The following is an 18798-nucleotide window of genomic DNA, read 5'->3' on the forward strand; positions in this document are numbered from 1 at the left end:
AAGGGCCTGATCAGGTCTGCCTGAAAAACTGACAGGCAGACCTGATCGGACAGCCTGTGTGAAAAGGGCCTAAGTCATACTTGAAAGTATAACTAAAGGGAAAAAACGTTAAATTTTGGATATATTGAAGAGGGATTAGAACACCTATTAGGTTTTTACTGCTGTCTGTGTCCCTGTTGGGGAGATTCACTCTCTATTTGCCCTGTTTACCATCATCATTGAAAGTGAAAGCAAAATAATTTTTGGGTTGTCCCCAGAAAAGTAATAGAGGAAAAATCTTCCAATGGGGACACTAGTTCTGGTGACGAGGGGGCCCCCAAAAAATTCCCTTAATTTGCATGGATTTCTTATCACTTCCTGTTTGGCTATGGGACAGAAAGTGAAGGTAAATCTCCCCAATAGGACACGTATGGCAAAAATAAACCTTACAGGGGTTATAACCCTCCCTACTCTATCCAAAACGGGGGGGGAAAAATAAAGTTTTACTTTTTTAGTTTTACTTTAACCTTTCCTCTCCTGAGGGTATGCTGTATTGTAAACTGAAACGGGTAGTATTCTTACGGAGAACAGGTCAATGGATTGCTAGCAAAGCTGTGGCCCTGGTAGGGTGAGAGATTTAACAAAGCCACACAATTGGCAGGAAAGGGAATTGAGAAAGCAAGAATGGGGATCTAAAGGTCACCACACACGCACCATTTACAATTTCTGTACAATCAGCATTATATCCTTCACCCATGTAAATGAGGCCTGAGTGGTACGGTTCGGTTCAGTACGGTACCGTTCGGAACGGTACACCTTGTGTTTCCACTGCCAATAGTACCCTTTCATGATAGGCGTGGTGTAGCAGGAAAGCTGTGATAGACGATTCTCTGTCAACCAATCAAAGTTCTGCAGAGTGTAGCTCCACCCTGTTGGTACGGTATTAATGTGCTTGGTACCCCAACGAAAGTGTACCAAAAAAGTGGTACGGTACGGTTCAGAATTAGGGTACCATTCACAATGGAAACGGCATAAATAGCATACCGAACCGTACCAGAAAGCTCTGTGGAAACGAGCCATTATAGTCCTCCAGAGCTAATACCATACTAGTACAGTTTTTCATGGAATAAACGTGATGCTTGCTGCTAATACTTTTCTTTTCTTTGTTCAGTTCAGCGAACAGAAGGTTGTAGTTGATGAATTATCCAACCTGAAGAAAGATCGGGTAAGTTATAATAATAAAAATATACACAACTTTGTTTTCTTTGGTTATCCTACAACTGTCAGCTCCCATCACGGGTTAGCATGCAGATAAAATCAACATTCTGAATAAAAATGAACCTGCATGATGAAGCGATAATGTCAAGTCAAGTTTTCTTCTGGATGGCTGTTAGAGTGAAACCATAGATAGTATAATTTAACCAATTCTGGACCGGAAGGATTTTTCACATTCTGCTATAGAACATTCCCAAAAAGAAAATGTAAAAATCACATTTATTTTACATTTTTAGGCCAATTCGTCTATCCGACATAGAAGGATCACAGGCGCTCTGTGATCATTCCAGGGAGAAGAACGGTCAGCTGTGTTTACAACAGCTGACCGTCCTCTCTCGGCGGGGAATGATCTCGGGAGTCTCCGCTGCCAAAAGGGGGCTGGAGCGCGCCGCCGGCAGCATGCGCTCGCCCCCTACCTGCAGACGCACGACTGAAGTACAGTTACGTTGGTTTGCACAGGAGGGGCTGCCTGCCGCAGTAAATCTACAGTGGGCAATCCTTAAGTGGTTAAGGCACCTATCATTATATAGTGACTTGTGTGAATCTGCCCTCTTTAAAGTGAAAAATTCCACCTTGCATATGTGTGTAAAAAAAGAAAAGAATATGGTGTTAACACAGCCAAATAACCGCCAGTCCAGCGACCTCTAAACTAATAAAGGTCAACAAGCGCTGTGGGATCGGCCATATACACATCCAAATCGATCACACCATTCCTCAGGAGGTCTTCTGAGATAACACACTACCCTCCGTTATCGCTCCAGGAACACCACAATGTCAAACCACCAAAGTACTAAGTGTAGTTTGTACTTAACCTGGATTTACAACATATAAAAGTATTCCACTCACTTGTAAATGTACCCAACCTCTGCACCAATATAAACAGCCTTTAAGCCCACGTTCACAATGGGCCGATTTGACATGTCAAATCGCATGTCAAATGGGAGCCTATTGCCGGCAAAGGCAAAGTCTGAATCGGTGCAGTGCTGCAACCAATTCCCAAGAGTAGTTTCTGTACTACTTTTAGCAACTTCAGAGGGCCATTTCAATAGACATCTATGCAGGAACCCGTACAGATGTCTGTGAAATCGCCCCCGAAGTTGGGACTAAAAATGCTGGTTTGAAATTGTGGGAGTTAAGCTGAACTCCCATATCTTAAAACCCACCTCAGTGTGAACCTAGGCTAAAGGTCAGCAGGGGTTCTTCCAGTGAACATAAGGGAAGGCAGTTGGCAGAGCTTAGCTATATTGTTAGGAAATGTCAGGCTTCAATTATAAAGTAAAACTATATCGGATTGAAGCACAGAAGAAGCCTTTCTGGCAAAATAAAGGTTATGGTCGGAAACCTGTGGTGTTTGTTTTAAAATGGAATACAGGTGAACTTTGAATTACCCCTGTAGTGAGAAGCATGTAAGTTGTTTATTTATATTTTTTTAAACTGCCAATTATTTGGTTTTCTCAGTTTTTAGCAATTTGGGTCACTGACATGGAGAACACTGGTCAAGCCTGAGCTAAGCCAGAACTCTTGATCTGTATTCTTGTTCAAGGTCACTGACACCTCAAGCACTGAAGCCATGGTGTCAACATGAAAACTGGCAGTTTTAGTGATCATTCTTGTATGCTGCTGGTGCCAATCACGTTTTTTTTTTTTTTTAGTATACTTTTCCTTTGAGCATCCCCCAATTAGGCATTCCTTTTGTTTCAATTAGGCATTCCTTTTGTTTCAATTAGGCATTCCTTTTGTTTCAATTAGGCATTCCTTTTGTTTCAATCGGGTAAGTTTTAGAGGCAATGTGTAATATCACATGTTGATGTAAGGTTCGGTTGGTGTAGTTATAAATTGTTCGAACCAGATCATCGCATGCCTGACGAAGGGGTCCTGTGTGACGCCAAAACGTTGCACTACTTTTTGTGATGTGATCATGCTGCAATAAAATCGTTTAGACCATGGGTGTCCAACCTTTTGGCTTCTCTGGGCCACATTGAGTGTAGAGAAATTTTCTCGGGCCGCATATAAAATATATACTATAGTTAAGGTATATGTGTAATAAAACGCCACCGCGCCCTTCCCGCACTGCCACTAATTTAACACAACTAGAGGATGATCCCTTCCGAGGCAGCCTCTGCCTACAGTTAGTTGGCAGCTGCTGTGGCTGTGCCCCTGACCCGCCTTCCTTCCTGCCAAGCAAAAAAAATAAAAAATTGTCAGGGGGCACTGGGCCATATTGCCTGCGGTTCCGGGCCACATGCGGCCCCCGGGCCGCAGGTTGGACATGCCTGGTTTAGACTGTACCTGATGATTCGTGGTGTGCTGGCAAATATCCTCCTTGTTAGAACTAGAGGTGTACCGAAACCAAAAATACAGAAAATGAGAGGTTAAAAAAAAAATTTATATATATATATATATATATATATATATATATATAATTTTATTAAACTTTCTAGTTAATATCATGAATTTAAATTAATATGAATTTGTCGGCCATTATTGGCACCTTTAGCGCAAGAAAAGCTCTAGAAAAATGTAGCTCCTTAAATTCTATGCATGTCTTCACACTGGTTCATTGCGCTTCTGTTGTGGTGTTAAAAATCCTGCTTGCTGCATTTTTGGTCAGTAAAAAAAATACACTTCCCTGTTGAAATGCATTGAAAATGCAGCAAGAACACATCAATAACGCACCCGTGTTCCATTTTTGATGCAGTCCAGCGATTGGCTTTCAGTTTACCGGACCCACCTCTACTAAGGAAACATTGCTTTCTTTATTCATACATAAGGTGAGAGGCCATCTTGTGGCTATTGGTGGTGGTGTCACAAGCACATATTGGATGGAGACATCTATCAAGCACTTTATATGCTGAATTTGCACAAGTGGACACTTTTGGGCACGTTTTATGCACCTTATTTATTGCACCTTTAAATCATATGACCTATAAAACGCACAGTAAAATCGCGGCAAATTCACATGCATTTTCGAGGCCATTAAGGGCACCTTTTTCTCGTATCGGCAAAACGATAATAACACCATTCTCTGCCGATATGTATATGTTTCGGCTGCCGAAATTTTGGTGCATCTCTAGTTAGAACTATTTTAAATATTGTGTGTGTTGTATTCTACAGCTCTGCCATTTTGTCCTGGCATTGTGACTCATGTAAACGCTTGTCTTCAGCTGCCACATTGCATGTTCATGCACCTTTAAGTCTGGCATAGATCAATCCACGAACAAAAAAATGGTGCTATGCACCTATCTTCTGCGCTCTGAGAAAGGACCTTCTGCCCAGCCTTAGATGAAACTTTGCACCCCGTCCCCCTGTTAGACTGGTGTATGCACTCATGAGGCTGCTGCTCTATAGGATCCTGTAAAATCCAGAGCGATTTCCCAACACAAATGCTGCTTTATAATAGGGATGCACCGAATGTTCGGCTGCCGAACATTATTCGGCCGAAAATAGAAAAAATAGCACTTTCGGTGTTCGGCCGAATAAGTCAAAAGGCCGAATAATTTTGTGCCGAATAATAGGGCTGAACGATAGTCGATATGATATCGACTATCGTTCTGTGGCCGTAGGCGATATTTATATCGCCGAGGTCACGATATTTACAGGGGGAAGGGACTCGGAGGAGGACAGGAGGACTCACAGACTTCCGTGAAGCCGGGACACTTCAGCGGTGAGCATACATTACATTACTCACTCGTGCACTGCAGCCCGCCCCACACATTCAGTGAGTCTTACTCTCCTCCCTAGTTTTTTCAATGGCACATTCAGGAAGCCAATCACGCCGTGATTAGCTGCACAGCGAACCAATCACGCGTGCCTGCACACCTGATTGGTTCCGCTGTGCCGCTACTCACGGCGTGATTGGCTTCCTGAATGTGCCATTGAAAAAACTAGGGAGGAGAGTAAGACTCACTGAATGTGTGGGGTGGGCTGCAGTGCACGAGTGAGTAATGTATGTATGCGGCTGTGCTCCTTTCCAGGCTACTACTAGTCCACCTCCAGCCTCCTACTACCACCACTATGAGAGACTGTATAATCTGATCGAGTCCACACTGACACTGACTGACTGTCACTGAGTAATTGATGTTACCACATTAACCCTGACCTGCCCAGTGCCCTGTATCTGCAATTAAAATTTACAAGGCTGCCTGCATGCTTCCTGATTTCCATTCCCAGCATCCTTCCCAATCCCTACAGTGTCACTAACATTAACCCTATGGTACAAGGCTGCAGTGTGCACTGAATCCCATTCCCTACAGTAACATTTAGGGAGAGAGAGAGACATGAGAGGACAAGAGAGAGAGAGAGAGAGGACAAGAGAGAGAGAGAGAGAGACATGAGAGGACGAGAGAGAGAGTGAGAGGACAAGAGGGAGAGACACGAGAGGACAAGAGAGAGGACAAAAAATTGGCAAAATAAATGGAAAAAATGTGAAACACATCGTTCGGTATTCGGCCTTCGGCCAAACATTTTATTATTATTCGGCTTCGGCCAAGAATTTCATTTCGGTGCATCCCTACTTTATAAGGCATTGTCACTCTACAGCAGGGGGCATTGTCACTCTACAGCAGGGGTCTTCAAACTATGGCCCTCCAAGTTGTTCAGGAACTACAATTCCCATCATGCCTAGTCATGTCTGTGAAAGTCAGTTTTCCAATGCCTCATGGGATGTGTAGTTCCATAAGAGCTGGGGGGCTGTATTTGGAGGATCCCTGGTCTACAGCAACAAGCCCCATATCCAATACTGCGACTGGCAGGTAAAGTTTGGTAGTTATATTACAAAAGATTATGATACTTGTATGGGTGCACGTGTAAACCTATTCTAAAGTTTACATTTCTGTTATGTGTTTTTGTTTGTTTTTCAGAAGGTGTACAGACAGCAGCCCAATAGTAACATTTTCTTCCTTGCAGACAAGGCTAAAACACTGAGTGAATGTAAAAGTAAGTCCAGATGTGTTTTTATATTTATGGCTTTTACAGAATTTTTTTTTCTATATGCATAGTGAACATTTTATCTATAAGGCCTCATACACAACAGATGTTTTTACTGCTGCTGTTTTTGGTGTCAGATGTTTTTTTTCTGCAGACAGTAAACTCCCCAGCATGTTATCCTATGTGTCCATGCACACACAGGCTGTTATCAGCAGTTTTTGGCAGGGGCGTTTTCTGGCTGGAAAAAAACCCAGAACTAGTGGGTTTTAGGAGGCGTTTTTCAGCTGTAACTTTGATAAAAGCTGAAAAACACCAAAAAAAATGCAGCTATTCGGCGTTTATCAATGTTTTTGAGCCATAAGTGTTTGTGGGAGTATAGTTTTGCTATGAAAAAAACTACAGCCAAAAACAGCTGAAAAAAGCTGCTGAAAAACTCCTAAGAGTTGGTTCACACTGGGGCGACACGACTCTGAACGACTTGGGGAGGCGACTTGTCATTCCCGTGCACCACGACTTCGGAGCGACTTGCAGGGACTTCACATAATGGAAGTCTATGCAAGTCGCTCCGAGGTCGCCCCAAAGTAGTACAGGACCCTTTTTCTAAGTCGGAGCGACTTGTGTCGCTCCTATTAGAACGGGTCCTGTGCTAATCAATGGCGAGCGTCCGAGCACGACTTGTCAGGCTGACAAGTCGCCTGACAAGTCGCGCTAGTCTGAATGGGCTCTTAAGCTACAGTTTTCTACTGGCGTTTTGATAACATCCAGTGTGCGTGAGGCTTAATCGGTAAATCCTTGTCCACAGGACCACTAGTGTAAACTATAGGACACATCCTTCTTAAATATGGCATATCTGATCTATATTTGTTGTCCACGTTGTTGACAGGGAGCATTCCTTTTAGAAAACAAACTGAAGTGGAGAATTCTTGATTAGTCACTAGTCACCGCCATACAACTTCAGTGGTTTTATTGGTTCTCTCAGCCTTGTCGTATGTTTAAAACAAAGTGTCAAAAAAAAAAAAAAATAGTTGCGCTATGTGAAAAGTTCATAAACAAGTATAGGGAAAATGAAGAAAAGACCAAGATAAAATTGAATAATTAGGTCCACAGATGTAAACCAATATATCAAGTCCACAAATGTTTTCAGAGTGTATCAACTCCAAATATGTAACTGTGTGTTATTGAAAATACATAGTAATGTGTGTGTGAAAAAATTCAAGAACAAAAATAAATACAAAAATGAAACAATATATCAATTCATAAGTGTATTCAAAATATATCTAGTCCAGTGTGCTCCAACAGTGATGTCCACAGGAGCTGCTGTAATTAAAGCGGAGTTCCACCCTAAAAAACATTTTTTAGCTAAAAATACCCCCGGGACAGTCAGGGCTAGTGCATTTAAGCAACAGTAGCCTCTGAACTGTCCCGTTTCACTTACCTTTTAGAAGAAATACTTACCTTGAAAATGTCTTGTCCAGAGCTGCCATCTCAGGTGTGGGCAGCTGAAGCCGAAGCGTCCTCTTCTTTGTCCTCTTCGGCGACGTTGGAGTCCCAGAATGCCCTGCTAATCACTTCCGGTGCAGGCTTGTCACCCCTGCACAGCTTCTGGGCATGCCCAGAAGCTGTTGAGCAGTGAATAATGCGCCTGCACCGGAAATGACGAGAAGGGCCGGTGCAGGTGCATTGACTCCTGGGATCAATGACGTTCATCTCCCAGGAGTCAATGCAAGGAGGAAGTGATGGCGCAGACCGTGGCCGCAGAGGGAGGAAGAGGAAGGAAGGTAAGTATATTTTCTCCTCATTGGCTGAGACAGCAGTGGTAGCCATTGGCTGCCGGTACTGTCAATCATAGCTAGTGAGCCAATAAGGAGAGAACAGGGGCGGGGCCATGCTGCGCTCTGTGTGTGAATGGACACGCAGAGCAGCAGCTCAGTACCGGGCCTGCTTGGGTGCCTCCAAAGCAAGCTGCTTGATATGGGGGCACTAGGTAGGAGGGAGGGGCCTGGAGCACTAGCGGGGGACCTGAGAAGAGGAGGATTTGTGCAAAACTACTGCTCAGAGCAGTTAAGTATAACTAACATGTTTGTTATTGCAAAAAAAACCCTTTAATATCACTTTAAAACATGTTTGTTTACAACATACAAAATGGGTGCTACGTGGAGTGTAAAATGCCCTCCGATAACACAAGCCATAGGTGGCAAAATCATTGCCAGAGCTATAAAATTCATTCAACCTTTGTACTGCCAAGCCAGCACAATCTATATTTATCCCACATTTTTCTAATCGCATCCTATATAGATATGCAAAACCTTTTTTCTTTTCAGAAAATCAGCAAAAAGTTTTACTTGTACTGGTTCCAGCAGCTTTCTGGTCATAATGAAGCACTGTTTATACAATCTATTTCATATAGACATTTGCTGCTGTAAGCATTCTTATTTATAAAACCATTTATCATAAGGTCAAGTGTAATGCAGAATTATTTTACTTTGGTAATGCTTCATGTTAAAGCGGAGTTCCGCCCTATTTTTACACTTTACACCATCAATGACATTAAAACATCCTGAAAAAGAATTAGATAATTTTTTTTTTTTTTTTTTTTTCACTTACCTTATTTTTAATGAAAATTAACTTACATTCCTTCCACTTCCTCCCTCTGCGGCTGTGGCCCCTGACATCACTTCCTCCTTTGCTTTGACTCCTGGGAGATGAGCGTCATCAATCCCAGGAGTCAATGTGCCTGCACCGGTGTCCCTCGTCGCTTCCAGTGCAGGCGGGTCATTCCCTGCTGTATGAATGAGAACAGCTTCTGGGCATGCGCAGAACCAGCTGTGGGATGGCGCGCCTGCCCCGGAAGTGACGAGACATGGCATTCTGGGACTCCGATATCCAGGAAGAGGACACGAAGAGGGACACTGTGGCTTCAGCTGCTCACACCGTAGATGGCAGTGCTGGACAATAAATTTACAAGCTAAGTAATTCTTCTTACAGGTACACTAAATGGGACAGTTCAGAGGCTATCGTTGCTTAAATGCACTTCAGAGGCTATTGTTGCTTAAATGCACTAGCCCTGATTGTTCTATGGGTATTTTTATCTAAAAAAAAAAAAAATAATAATTTGGGCCGGAACTCCGCTTTAATTACACATTTTCTTTGCATATTTGGGAAGCTTTTCCAATAGTATCATTGTGGAAAAATCTATTTTTTCAGGTCAGTGTCTACTATAACCAGGATCAATATGACAGCCTTGAGCACAAACCTGTAAAATCTGCTTAGCAAATGGCAGCTCAGAAATACGCAATCAATAACCTAACTTTACAAATGTTTTGCTGTTTTATTTTTAACAGAAACACTGGATGACCTGGAACATACATCTCAGATTCTTAAGAACTCTGAAAAGAAACAAGACCAGGAATAAAGCCTTTGTGTGTTTTTCTAAGATGTGTGGAATATGTTGTACTGTCAGTTTAGGTGCCCATGTGGACACAACCCTTTATCAGGAAAACAAGAAGCTAATAAGAAGAGGTCCTAACAGCAGCCAGCAGATAATTCGAAGCGATCCTACCCATCATTACAGTTGTTTTTTCTCTGGGCATGTACTTCATCTAAGAGGAGAGCTGACTCCCCAGCCTTTGCAGGATGAAAATGGCAATGTTTTTCTTTGGAATGGAGAAGTTTTTGGAGGAATTGAAGTTTTGTCTGCAACTAACGATACCTTTGTAATGTTTCAGCATTTAACCTCTTGTGATAATGAGCATGACCTATTGTCAGTCTTTTCCAAGGTGCAAGGACCTTGGGCTTTTATTTACTATCAAAGCAAAAATCACAGCCTCTGGTTCGGAAGAGATTTTTTTGGTCGGCGAAGTCTTTTGTGGAAATTTAGTGATAATCTTGAAGAAATCTTGAGTCTGACTTCTGTGGCAGAATCCCTGACCGATGATGATCAATGGCACGAAGTCCCAGCATCTGGTATTTTCAGGTGTGACCTTAGTACCTGTGCCCAGGTAAAATCTATATCCCTGACATGGTATCCATGGGTGTCTGTATCTGAAACACAGCTTCCTAGAGCAACAGTACATGATGAGGAACAAAAATGGATTTTAAACACCCTCCCAAAATGTGTAACTCAAGTAAATATTGGAAGTGATGGACTCCTTGTGCCAGTTTCTGCATTCAACACAGAGATTCCTGAAACATTTTCAGAACAGAAATGCAAAACTTCTTGTAGGACAGTAAGTTTAGAAGAACTTAAATTGCTAATTTCTGAGGAACACAAGAAAAATATTCAGTCGTTTGTAAATGTTTTAAGTGAAGCTGTACTGAAACGAGTTCTGAACCTCCCACGCTTGAATGAGTCATTGTCTTCAGCACCTGAAAGGCAAGCGAAGGTTGCTATACTTTTTTCTGGTGGAATTGACTCTATGATTTTAGCTGCACTTGCAGATCGCCATGTTCCACCTGAGGAACCTATTGACCTTTTAAATGTAGCTTTTATGATGAGGGCCCCAAAAAAGCAGAAGCCACCTTCGAAGAAATGCAGTCGAGGGGAGATTTCAAGTTCTGCATTAACCGGAAAGAATTCTAATCCTGATGCTTTGCCGACAGATCCCTTTAATGTCCCTGATCGAATAACAGGCAGATCTGGTTTGGAGGAGCTTAAAGCCTTGAGTCCAACAAGAATATGGAATTTTGTAGAAATAAATGTCACTCTGGAGGAACTGAATCAAATGAGGCAAAAGCACATATATCAGTTGATCTATCCATTGAACACGGTACTGGATGATAGCATTGGCTGTGCTGTTTGGTTTGCTTCTAGAGGAATAGGTATACTGCGAAGTAATGGAGAATTAAAACCCTACAGCAGCACTTCTAAGGTAATTAGAAACTGCATAAGACATACTGTATCCTACAGTGTTTGAAGGAGCCATGGAATATGGCCTTAACAACTGTCTACAGTGATTGATTTAAATGTATGTATGATTAAAACCTTTAAAAGCTTGTTTAAAAAAAAAAAAAAAAGATTGTGTTATTGCAAGAATAAAATGCCGTGTATACATGTTGATTTTTTTTAATGCAGATGTGTTTCTCACATTCGCGCAACAAAGTTGTTGTTTTTTTTTTTTTTCTTTTACATCGATCCCCAAGTCTTAAGTACCAGTATATAAAGTACTCCTGTGGTGGCAATTTAGAAAATGCCATTTGTAGTTGACAGACAGCTACATGTGCCCACAAAGCTGCATCATTTTCTTCTCCAGCTGCAATAATTTTGTTCTTCAGAGCACCACAGGACCACAGTAAACCTGCTATAGTCACTGGCTCTGGTGCACCTGCCCCTCTCAGGCCCTTTACACATGGGGTGGACTGCACCAGGAGTCTGCTTGCTCAGCAGGGAACCTGCCTGCTGATTGCTGCTAAGCAGGTGGATGCCTGGTCCGTGTCAGCTCCACTTATGCAGAGACAGACAGAGACACAGCCCGCTTTTCTGTATGATCGGTCAGATGTAAGTGGAGTACCTGTCCCTTTACACCCAACTGCCATTCTATCGACCTGCTAGACTGATGGGTAACGGATCTCCATCTGTCTGCTTTTAACTGATCAGATTGGATGTCGGCAGGTGTAAACGGGCACATGTCCATTTTATATCCGCTGCTCCATAGTGGACAACGGAGGGTCCACTGACATGATTAGCCTGCCCTTGTGAAAGGGACCTTAAACTTTCACTGTTATGGGCATCCTCACTAACTAGTAGTACACATAGCAGGAGATGGGTCAGAGTCAGCACCAGTTTAGTGGGCTTCTGGAATTCTGAACAAAAAAGTAATGCTGGAGTGACCGCATCAGAAAGTGCATCATTTCTAAAAATGTTTCTTTAATCATGCACTGACATTTCATTTAGTGTTACATGCTGCAAGGTGTTCAGATTTGCGGCAAGTGTTAAGGCCCGTACACACTATAAGCAACTTATATGAAAATGTCAATAGGATGACCGATCAACTATCTAATCGTTTGTATAGTGCTTCCGACTGTTCGGACTAAAAAAAATTAAAAAAATGTATTGTATGTGAACACAACGTCCAATTTTCGTTTAATTATCACAGTTTTCATCCAAAAAATCAGAAGAGCAAGACTATGCATGCTCGGAAATGAAACAATACAATTAAACACATTAAATTACTTCCTAAATTGTATTCTGTTGTATGAGAATTTTCGTATGTTGAGTAACCTTTTCATTCTTGACATGAGACTGGCATGCAGCAAAAAACGGACGATCATTCGTCTGATATTCTCATCGTGTGTACGGGGCTTAAATGTAACAGAATTCCCCCCAGAGAGTTCTGTTGTGCCATCGGTGGGTGTTAAATGTGTAGAAAGGGAATACTCAGGAGCTTTGACTTCACCATGCATTATACAAGTTGGAGAGTTCAGACACATAAGCTTTTTTAGACCAGCTCTAGTTTTCTTTGCAAGAAAAGTAGACATGCATTCTGATACCAGACATGTTCTGAAGCTGCTCTGTCCTATCCTTTTACTATATTATGGTGCTTGATGTTACAACACATGGAAAAAAAATTCCATGGCAAAACAAAACTCCATTGCAATGCAGGAGCTGAGTGTTTTATTTCCTGCTGCATGATGACAACAGTAAAACATGTTTTTTTTTTTTGGTATGGTTCTAGCAGCCACAGTGATTGAGGATACCAGATAATTACAAAAGTAATGGCTCACTTACTTTTCCTGTGAAAGTTTAGCTTGGGAAGTGCAAAAAAGAATAGGACCAAGCTCAATGCTTGCAGGAAAGGTCAAGATTTCTAATTCAGCTGGCTTTGGGTCTACTGTTTGTGATACATTTTTTTCCCAGTTGGTTAGGGTATTGACAGGTTTGTCTTAAAGGAATGAGTTGGCAACCCATTCTATGTTAAAACGTTGCAGTGTTGCTTAATCTTCCCTTTATCCACACTATAGGTTGTGCTGACTGGTATAGGTGCAGATGAACAGCTTGGTGGTTACTCTCGTCATAGAGTCAGATTCAATATGTTGGGATACAAGGGTCTTCTTGAGGAGCTGATTATGGAATTGGGACGCATCTCCTCTAGAAACCTTGGACGGGATGACAGAGTTATTGGTGATCATGGCAAAGAAGCAAGGTAAGCCAAAGTATCTGTTTTTATTAACCGCACAAACAACATTGCATTGCTGCATTTTCATACATGTTAAAGCAAAATTGTTGCCCAAAAAAGCAACTTTGTTTTGAAGCAAGAGTGTCTATATTGCACCCAAACAATTAGAGTTTTGAAAGCGGGTCAGCATTGTAAGCTTCCATGAGTCTATCATGACAGGACTAATTTAATTAACCTGTTGGGCGCAAAAAAAAAAAAAAAAAAATTCCCCCAAGATCAGTCCCATGTGACAGAAGAGCTTTTATACTTACCTTCTCCTCAGCCAGTGTCTCCTACCTTCTCAAGTTTCCATGCTATAGCCTTGATCAGTCTGTTCCGCATGTGACACTTCATGGAATGTCAGAATGCTTATGCCCTTTACCATGCACTGTTGTTCCTTCCTCTGACCCCCTACATGACTACAAAACACAGCAGCGATGTAAGGGTATGAGGAAGGAACTGCAGCAGTGAGCACAGGCATTCCAACACTTCTGAAAATTTTACACTGAAGAGACTGATGAAGGCTGCACCCATTGCATTAATAAAGTAGGAGACGCAGTCCAGAAATTGAGGATAAGAGCGTATCGGATGCAGAGAATGTATTTCTGCACCATGCAGGATATTTATGTGAGATTCCTTATCTGCAATTTTAATGGAAATCTGTCATGGCAAACATGTAATTGCATTGTTGCGATTATTTAATGGTCAGCAGACTCAATGATATGTTGTATACCACTGGGACTTGGTGCCCACGTCCACTATTCAACATTCTAGTATAATGCCTCTGTATGAGCTATCCCATTAAATGATAGGAAGGAGGGCATACTCAGGCAGCACCTGGAACATAACCATGCATCTGTAGCCTATTTTTGGCTAGGCTTACCTGTCCTTGTTTACCAGCTGGGATGGGCACAGGCATGTTTAGAGTTTGAAGGCGTCTGAGCTATCCTGCCAGAAAGCAGACAGCCAATCATAGGGAGTTGAGGGATTCTCTGCCCCACAGCCACAATTATACACAAATATTTTGTATACTGCAGTGTGGAAAATGTCTGACTATGATTGGCTTTCCACTTTGACAGCTTTCAAGCGGGATAGCTCCGGCAGGTTTGGAACACCTCTGGGCTCATCCTATTCCCTAGTAACCAGATGACATATCTGGTATCCAGCCTAAAACAGCCATAATTGCCTCACAAAAACTTCTGCCTAACTTGACTGTACTATATTGTAATAAATAATCGGTGCTAAGTCGACCAACATCTCCAAAAACTGGGAAATTTGTTTTTAATAGCAAAATCCTAAAATATTTTAACACAGTTGCCTTTCTGGTACAATATTTTTATTGGAATATAAAAAAAATACAAATGCAACATTCCCACGCAGGGGATACCAAAAGTAGGCTTATAGCGAAACAGCATGAACACACATATTGAATGTGTTTTATGAATGTGTTTTTGTGTTCATACTCATATTGAATGTGTTTTATAGGAAGTACTGTCAACAGGGGACCTCCAACCAAGGCCGGGGGGTCAACACAGGCTGCCTGGGCCTAAGGGCCAAGGGGCTGAGGTGTGAAGCAAACCACAAAAAATTATAAAAACAAATCTTAGACTGGATATTTAAAGACGTTAAGGGGAAAAAAATTGGGCGAGGTCCAAGAAACAGGTGAAGAGAGAGATAAAAAGAAAGACGGTGGAAGAGGAGGAAAAAGGTCCCCCAGGCTGGAAGATAAGAAGAGTCAATTAAACAGGCTTTGGCTGGTCAGATGCAGAGCAGGGGAGAGCGTAAGACCACCACGGGGCCCACATCTTGAGAAATTTAGTGTGAGCGTTCCGGAGAATACTAATTTTCTCATTGATCATGAGGGTCGTCAGGATGCTCCTCATGTCTGCAAATTAGTTTTTTCCAGGCCCTGGCTATTGCACGTTTAGTGGCTTTAGATAGATAGGTGGCCAGCTTCTGTTGGTATGAGAAGATACCCGAGATCGGGCAGTGAAGCAGTGCTAACTTGACGTCTTTTGCGAATAGGTACATGGAAGAGGGTGAACAACAATCCAAAGACCCTTGACCAGAATCCCAGCAGATATGAAGTTGCTCTCCTTAATGGCCGCATCCCCGAAAACCTCTATCATTGTAGGATGGGTTTGATTTGGCCATGCGGGATGGGACCCAATACCAGTGTAGGAGCACCCTATAGGCTGCCTCCAGAGTGGTTGTATTAAAAGAGCACTTTGCAATATTGGACCAGGCTTTACTCCAATCCTCCAAATCAATGGGTGATAGGTCTTGTTCCCATTTTGATACATAGGATAGTGAGGCTGGGGTTGAGGGAGGAGTAAATCAAGGAAATGGTACCTGGGGCTTCTGGGAATTCAGACAAATATGTTCAAAGGGTGTTTTCAAGATTTCATAACTTATACTGCCTAAAGCCCCGTACACACGCACAGATCGTCGTCATACAAACGTCGGCGGACGAAAGATCTGCCGATTGTACGCGTGTTAGTATGGTGCCTCCGACAGCTGTCTGCACACAATCCGCGGACAAGAGTCTTTCTTGCAAACATGAAAATTTTTGTCTGCGGACACCAGAACGGACGATTGTTCGCCTGTCAGTACAGAAATCAGCCGACAGACCGCAGATTTGCAAGACTGGGCATGCTCAGAAAATAAAAAACACAGGGAAAGTTAACCATTACATGACATCACTTCTGCAGTCAGCTGAAGTCTGCGGACAAAATTCTTGTGCTGTCCTTGTGCTGTCTTTGCACTTTTCAACAGACACCGACATCCCGGGGAGAAAAGACGAACATTTGTATGACGACGATCTGTGCGTGTGTACGGGGCTTTAGGCTTCTTATTTCACTTAACCCTGGTTCACACCAATGCGGCTTTAAATTGATTTGAATTCTAGGACCAACTTGTCAAAACATTTTTATTTGTGTCTGTGTCCGATTTGAGTAACTCCTCTGAGTACCATGTGAGAAACTATGGGGAAAAAAACAACAACAAAAACATTTTATGGTAGAATGGGTGATTTTAATGAGAGAGATGTTTTTGATTCCTTTTTTAAAGGAATGTTGGACATCAGGTAGAGAAATCTTAACATTTACAATCTGGGAAGGTGATTCACAATCTAAAGCATTTTAAATCTCAACAGAAAACTCTGGTTCTATAGTGGCTTTCACATCTTTTAATATTCATTATTGAAGTTATTTTATCTGTTTTTTATATATACATTTTTATTTTATTTTTTTTTATTTAGGTTTCCATTCCTCGATGAAAATGTGGTCTCATTCTTAAACTCTTTGCCAATCTCAGACAAAGTAGACTTGACTTTGCCCAGAGGACTTGGGGAAAAATTAATTTTGCGCATGGCAGCTGTGAGTTTAGGACTTGGTAACTCCTCAGTCCTGCCAAAAAGAGCAATGCAGTTTGGATCCAGGATCGCAAAAATGGAAAACAGCAATGAAAAAGCTTCAGACAAATGCAATAGACTCCAGACAGAAACCATTGATTGAATAATCTTTTAGTTTTATTGAAAGTCGCTGTAGGAACCTATACTATATTTTACATTTAAAGTACTGATAATAAAATTTCATTGAAAATTTAAATATAATAATGTGAAATGTTCATTTGGTGCATTACAGAAGAAAACCTTTTGAAATAAATGAATCTTCCATCCTGCGTACGTATTCCCTGCACATTGCACAGACCAGTTACTGAAGATAGTTGGGTATATTTATCTTGTCCTTAAAGTATTCATTGCACTTTATATATGATTCTAAGTTTCCAACATCAAACCGACCAGATAATCGGTGGCAGTACACTGGTTTTCTGAAAAGAGAGGGTCAAAATGTTTGGTGCTTTGTTTTTTTTAGTAAACATTTGGCAGCTCAGAAATCGCATTCTACTAGGTCAATAAGTTTCAGTATTAATTACAGTAATAGGAAGCAGAGGGGTAATATAAGAACACTGAATTTCAAAAGAGCCAATTTCCCTAAACTGCGCTTGCTGCTAGAAAATATCAATTGGGATAGAACCCTGGGAACAAAGAACACGGAGGAAAAATGGGAGCGCTTCAAGAGCATACTAAACAGGGGGATTGGCCAGTGCATTCCAAAGGGAAATAAATTTAAAAGAGCAAAAATAAACCCTGGATGGCTAAACTCCAACATAAAAATGTATATTAGTGCTAAAGAAAAGGCCTTCAAAAATACAAGACTGAGGGGTCATTGGCAGCATTTAAGCATTACAAGGAGTGTAATAAGAAATGTAAAGATGAAATCAGGGCGGCTAAAATAGAACACGAGAGACATATAGCGGAGGAGAGTAAAAAGAACCCCAAGAAGTTCTTTAAGTATATAAACAGTAGGAAAGCGAGGCCAGAACACATTGGCCCCATAAAAGATGACAAAGGAAATATGGCCACTGAGGACAAAGAAAAGGCGGAAGTGTTAAATAATTTCTTCTCTTCAGTCTTCACAAAAGAATCGGGGGGGCTACACAAACCCAGCTTGTAAGGCCGAACTAAATAATACACCTCAGGAAGTGCCGCCATGGCTAACAGAGGATAGACTTAGAGCTAAACTAGAGAAACTTAACATAAATAAATCCCCGGGACCGGATGGCTTGCACCCGAGGGTTCTTAATGAGCTCAGCCAGGTGATTGCCAGACCATTATTCTTGATCTTTAAGGATAGTTTACAGACGGGTATGGTGCCAGCTGATTGGAAAAAAGCCAACGTGGTACCAATATTTAAGAAGGGGCCGAGATATATCCCGGGTAACTATAGGCCGGTCAGCCTAACATCTGTAGTCTGCAAAATTTTGGAGGGGATGTTAAGGGACCACATACAAGACTTTAGTAATGAAAATGGTATTATAAGTAGTAATCAGCATGGATTTATGAAAAATCGTTCCTGCCAAACCAATCTATTAACCTTCTACGATGAAGTGAGCAGCCACCTAGATAAAGGTAAACCTGTGGATGTGGTGTATCTGGACTTTGCAAAGGCCTTTGACACCGTTCCCCACAAACGATTACTGTACAAACTAAGGAAGGTAGGTATGGATCATAAGGTGAGTACCTGGATAGAGAACTGGCTCCAGGGGAGAGTACAGAGGGTGGTGATTAATGGGGAGTACTCGGATTGGGCGGGTGTGGAAAGTGGGGTCCCCCAGGGTTCTGTCCTGGGACCAATCCTGTTTAATTTGCTCATAAAGATCTAGAGGAGGGGATATCTAGTACAATCTCAGTATTTGCAGATGATACTAAACTAGGCATGCCAATATCTTCTATGCAGGATGTGGAAACCTTGCAAGCAGACCTGAACAAAATAACGGGGTGGGCAACTACATGGCAGGTGAGGTTTAATGTTGATAAATGTAAAGTAATGCACTTGGGGGCCAGAAACCAGAAAGCAAGCTACTCACTAGGGGGGGAACCTCTGGGTGAGTCTAGGATGGAAAA

At 41.9% G+C, this 18798-nt stretch overlaps 2 protein-coding genes across 5 annotated transcripts in view; one reads left to right on the forward strand and one right to left on the reverse strand.

Annotated features, from left to right (window-relative positions):
- Window positions 1-1150: 1150 nt before the first annotated feature.
- On the forward strand, window positions 1151-16938 carry ASNSD1 (asparagine synthetase domain containing 1). The gene is made up of 5 exons (XM_082260044.1): window positions 1151-1204; window positions 6114-6189; window positions 9522-11048; window positions 13138-13319; window positions 16591-16938. The coding sequence occupies exons 3-5, from the start codon at window positions 9531-9533 to the stop codon at window positions 16844-16846; spliced, it is 1956 nt and encodes a 651-aa protein (XP_082116170.1). The 5' UTR covers window positions 1151-1204; window positions 6114-6189; window positions 9522-9530; the 3' UTR covers window positions 16847-16938.
- LOC309557361 overlaps window positions 16843-18798 on the reverse strand; it is a 30547-nt gene continuing 28591 nt past the window's right edge. For all 4 annotated transcript variants that reach the window (XM_082260048.1, XM_082260047.1, XM_082260045.1 and 1 more), the window contains one exon: window positions 16843-17162. In XM_082260048.1, coding sequence (XP_082116174.1) covers window positions 17045-17162 — 118 coding nt within the window. In that variant the 3' untranslated portion in view covers window positions 16843-17044. The remainder of the gene's footprint in view (window positions 17163-18798) is intronic.

The sequence above is a fragment of the Pelophylax lessonae genome, assembly GCF_965119305.1.
Source record: "Pelophylax lessonae genome assembly, chromosome: 6".
Lineage (NCBI taxonomy): Eukaryota > Metazoa > Chordata > Amphibia > Anura > Ranidae > Pelophylax > Pelophylax lessonae.